Below are 4,429 nucleotides of genomic sequence, written 5' to 3'. Positions count from 1 at the left end.
CCGGCCGGCCGGCCTCGGTGACCGCGCTCCAGAAATATTGGCGCGCCGCCCGCGCGCGTCCCCAGCCCATGCCGCCATGCGTGGCGCGCCGCGGCTGGCGAAGGCGCGAGTCCGCTGCCCACGCGGCGGCCATGCGCGCCCGCCCCGTCCGCCCGCCCCGCGTCACCGGATAAGGGAGCCCGGCCCACCCCTCCCCCGCTCCCGGATCGCCGCGAGTTCCCTTTTGACTTTGCCTCCCGCCCGCCCGCGCGCCCATCCCTCCGGCGCCAGCAAAAATGTGGACGAGGGCGTCGTGCTCCGATCGCCCTGAACTCAACGGAAGGAGGGCGTCGTGATCCGCGCGGCCTTGCTAGCCTGACAAGAGCCTCTCCGCGGCAAGGTACGTGTTCTCGGTGCGCGGGCTATGGGGTGCACTCCATGTGCTCGACGAAATGGCCCCGAGAGAGACAGAGATCGTACTTCTGCCGTTGCCGTCTCCTCAGTTCAGAGTCTGTTGGTCCTGGGCAGTGGGCACAGTCCTGCTGAAATGGCGACGTTTTTCTTGCATAAAGAAAAACGCAAGGAATTCAGCTTCACTTGCATGAAGCTGTTTTGTGGTCTGGAATCTGATCCCTGACTTGTTTGCACCTTCTTCGCGTAGGCGGTAGCTAGGTTCCGTACGTGTCAATAAACATCCAGCCCTCTTGGATTGAGTGTACCGATATTTATGTGATGTGCTCTCCGGCATATTACCTCGAGTATAAGCAGGGCCTAATGGTGTTGGGCTGCTGGCTCTAGTCCGTTTATCTCGTGCAGTTGTAAGTAGGCTTTTCGTATTCTTGCTTGTGTGCTACAAAACTGAGAGAGGTTTACATAGACAACACGCACCGGTGTTGGCACTGTAGTCAAGATTAGTTAGAATTCTTGTTGTTACAGTTGGGGATGCCTTGACTGATACCATGACCTTGATAAGGAGCAATGATATCTTGTTCGTGTCAATGACATGCCCCCTCCTCTGCTGGTCCGCTGACTTGCTGATATGATCCTGTTTTCTAGGCCTAAAGCGAATCAGCAAGAGTGATGCTCGCCATTATTTACCATCTGGAACTCAAATGGAGGACTATTTTGAGCGCATCGTAAACCTTGCTTGGCAGTTACGACAACACTTGACACAATTCATAGGTACCAAGCTGAGCATACAATGTTTTGATCGATTTAAATCATCAGGGGGAAACAGACTTGCTGATAGTCCAGTACACATTGCTGCCTTGTTTCTTTGTTGATTCTGAATGACCGTTTTGTCAGTTATCTTTTCCTTCTCTGGAGCAAACTTATTCTGGCATATGATTTTGTTTCTTAGATACTTAGATACTAGATACTAGCAAGAATGTGTTTCATCCACTCTAGAAGAAATCTGATCAACATGGGAGTTTTCTGTACATTGTTGTTTCTGTTGAGTTTTTTTCCTTTATTTTTATGTGCTGGTATTTTTTTTTTCTTCATAGAAAATGTGTTTGGGTGCATTGATTGGATTCCTCAACGTCATGAAGTCCAATTCTCTGCTTACTATGGAGGATCATTGCCTGACACTGAAAGATATGTTCATGGACAGAGTTCTGCGTTGTCCATTAGCAGTACTACAGAAGAGTTATCCATTAGTAGTACTACAGAAGAACAGACTGCACATAGGATATCTGAGATCACAATTTTCAGAAATGGCGTATCCGAAATTTGTCAAAGGTTAGTATTCCTGTGCCTTCTTTAATCAGATAAAGTTAATGCTTGCAGATAGTAATATTTCTTATCACACTAGCTAACCATGTGTTTTGATGTTGTTTCTGGCGTCCACTTTGTAACTTCGTGCTATCAGATTATATGCTAGCTGGTCATCCTATATTTTGCGTGGCTACAGATTGGGACAAAGATTGGCACTCCATTTGCGAGGGCTGTGCAGTCTTTTTGTAAATGAGATTAATACCAAACTAACCAGGTTGGTTACCGTCTTCTGACTTCCAACTTCTTTGTGTTGATCCAAGTGCTCAAGTCCATTCAGTGAAACTTCTGTTCGCAGATGGTTGCTAAGATCTGCTGCATGCTCACAGGTCCTTGCATCGTTTCTGGACAACATTACAAGGCTCTTCTGAAGATATAGGGTGGTTGCAAAGAACTCAAACGTCGCTTTATACAGTTGATGGCACATCTCGCTTTCAGGAGCTTTTGCATGATGTCAGGTGAACTGTTTTCCCTGCCTAGTGAAGTGTCAGTTAATAAGGAAATGGCATAGTATTTAGTAGGAGTATTACTCAGTTATTCTTTTGCATTGTGTTTATTTTTTCAGAAATGGCATGCATTCCCTGCCTGATACACTGGTTTACTTGCTCATCCCTGGTGAGTCATCTTTCTCAGTTTTCACAGATAACCTTATTATGTCGTCGTAGCTTGATGGTGACTCACAGCGTTCCTCTATGCAGGCCTTTTTAGCAACCACAGTCCACTTTACTTTCTCAACACTAAAAGATTCTTTTCAAAGATGGGGCTTACTTGCCATATTGCAAAGATTCATAGTGAGGTAATTCAGCTCAATAGGGTGGCATACAAGATCTTTCTAGTTTGTCGACCTATATTTGTTTCGTGTTGTGCATGTGCCGTAAACCAAGGAATGTCCGTCTCTTTGTTTCTCGTATCTTCCTCGTATTTTCTGCAGTGTATGCTTTACAAGTTCGTGTTTCATTCTGCCGCCCCCTGTAGGTCTGTACTTACCTTCCATTTTGTTCAGGCATCAGTGGAGAAAAATGCACGGGAACTGAAACTATACATCGAGGAGCTCTACTGGGGATCTGGCAAACAGGTTTTGCTCCTGGGACATAGCAAGGGCGGAGTCGATGCGGCTGCCGCACTCTCATTGTACTGGTCCGAGCTTAAGGGCAAGGTCGCTGGTCTGGCACTGGTTCAGAGCCCGTATGGCGGCACCCCAGTGGCTTCCGACATCCTTCGAGAAGGCCAGATCGCTGACAGGGAGACGCGGAGGATCATGGAACTGATAGTGTGCAAACTAATCAAGGTCGTTCTGTCTTTGTTCATACCTCGACTAAAAAACGGAGTTGCTTTCATATCATGCATGTTCTCTAACAAGTGGACTGCCGCAGGGCGACATGAGAGCTTTGGAGGACCTCACATACGACAGGAGGAAGGACTTCATTTCCAGGCACAGGCTCCCAGTGGACGAGCTGCCGATCGTCTCCTTCCACACCGAGGCCAGCACCGCCCCAACGGTGCTCGCGACGCTGACCCGCATCGCCCAGGCTGAGCTCCTCCCGCTACTCGCGGTGGCACCCCTGCCGCGATTCCTGTCCGAGTATGCAGAGTCATTGCTCGCTTCTCTGAAGCTGCCCGTGGTGATGCCGGTGTCGGCCGCAATGGCGGCCACCGCGCTCCACCTGCGGCTGCGGTATGGGGAGAGCAGCGACGGCCTGGTGACGCGGCGCGATGCCGAGGTGCCGGGGTCCGTGGTGGTCAGGCCTGAGCGGAGGCTGGACCACGCGTGGCTGGTGTTCTCGACGCTGAGCAGGCGCCGCGCCGAGGCCGACGCCACCCAGGTGTGCGAGGCCCTGCTGGCCATGCTCGTCGAGATCGGCGGCAAGAGACGTCGCTGCCTCATCGAGGAGATCGTTACATGAATTATCTTCTCTCTCTGCTTGTTTGTTGAGCTAGAACTTTCGATATGGAGTACAATTACAGTTTCTTTTTACAGCAATAAGACTTTATTTCTCAAATGATAGTGTCAGGAGCTGTGCAACTGTCTTCATCTTCAGTTAGCTGTAGCAGCACACCTTCAGTTAGGCAACACCTGAGATGATCCGATACCGCTTCGCTAGGCACCTACGGCTGAGATGGCCCCGGTCCTTAATTTGATGGTAAACAATCTTGCACTCTGTCGTGGCTCCTAGCTAGTTTGCAAAACGTCTTATATTGTGGGACAAAGGGAGTAGTATATAAGCTGGAGAGTGGGTAGATGGGCGGCACCACATCAGAAATAAACTCTAGTTCTATCTCTTCCTCCTTGCGCCGGCAGTTTAGCTTTACTCTTTTGCTCATGTTCTTCCTTCCAACTTGGCTACATTTTATCATTTCTTCCCCTGTTTTTGCCAGAGTTGAGCTCGGTGATCACTGAATCTCTTCCGTGCCGGAGCCATCGATTAGCTACGTTTCTGATCATCTTGATTGGTTATAAAATCCCTGCGGCGACGAATTGGCGCTGCACGAGTTCATCTTCTCCAATTCTGGAGAGTTTGCAAGGTGATATCTCAAAACTTACCACCATGGTTGCTCAAATTGGGTTGGCTCTGAACAGAACAGATCGGCAGGGGGAGCAGCAGATCCATCTGGATCTAATCAATCGGATCGGGGCTAAGCTTTAACACTCCTCCGCACAATCATGTGCCTTTGGGTC

General features: G+C 49.4%; 1 protein-coding gene across 1 annotated transcript; it reads left to right on the top strand.

The window, feature by feature from the left end:
- Positions 1-201: 201 nt before the first annotated feature.
- Positions 202-3,776, top strand: LOC119349489. Its single transcript, XM_037617530.1, has 9 exons — positions 202-379; positions 1,036-1,161; positions 1,485-1,719; positions 1,850-1,969; positions 2,082-2,210; positions 2,318-2,367; positions 2,451-2,548; positions 2,756-3,040; positions 3,126-3,776. The coding sequence occupies exons 2-9, from the start codon at positions 1,092-1,094 to the stop codon at positions 3,654-3,656; spliced, it is 1,518 nt and encodes a 505-aa protein (XP_037473427.1). The 5' UTR covers positions 202-379; positions 1,036-1,091; the 3' UTR covers positions 3,657-3,776.
- Positions 3,777-4,429: the final 653 nt, after the last annotated feature.

Source organism: Triticum dicoccoides, chromosome 1B (assembly GCF_002162155.2).
Source record: "Triticum dicoccoides isolate Atlit2015 ecotype Zavitan chromosome 1B, WEW_v2.0, whole genome shotgun sequence".
Lineage (NCBI taxonomy): Eukaryota > Viridiplantae > Streptophyta > Magnoliopsida > Poales > Poaceae > Triticum > Triticum dicoccoides.
This window is presented reverse-complemented; position numbering and strand designations above follow the sequence as displayed.

Excerpts from the sequence above, each read along its gene's own strand:
- LOC119349489 (XM_037617530.1), top strand. The coding sequence starts at position 1,092 with ATGGAGGACTATTTTGAGCGCATCGTAAACCTTGCTTGGCAGTTACGA. Across the intron at positions 1,720-1,849 it reads GTATCCGAAATTTGTCAAAG|ATTATATGCTAGCTGGTCAT; the intron begins GTTAGTATTCCT and ends TCGTGCTATCAG. Across the intron at positions 2,368-2,450 it reads GGTTTACTTGCTCATCCCTG|GCCTTTTTAGCAACCACAGT; the intron begins GTGAGTCATCTT and ends TCCTCTATGCAG.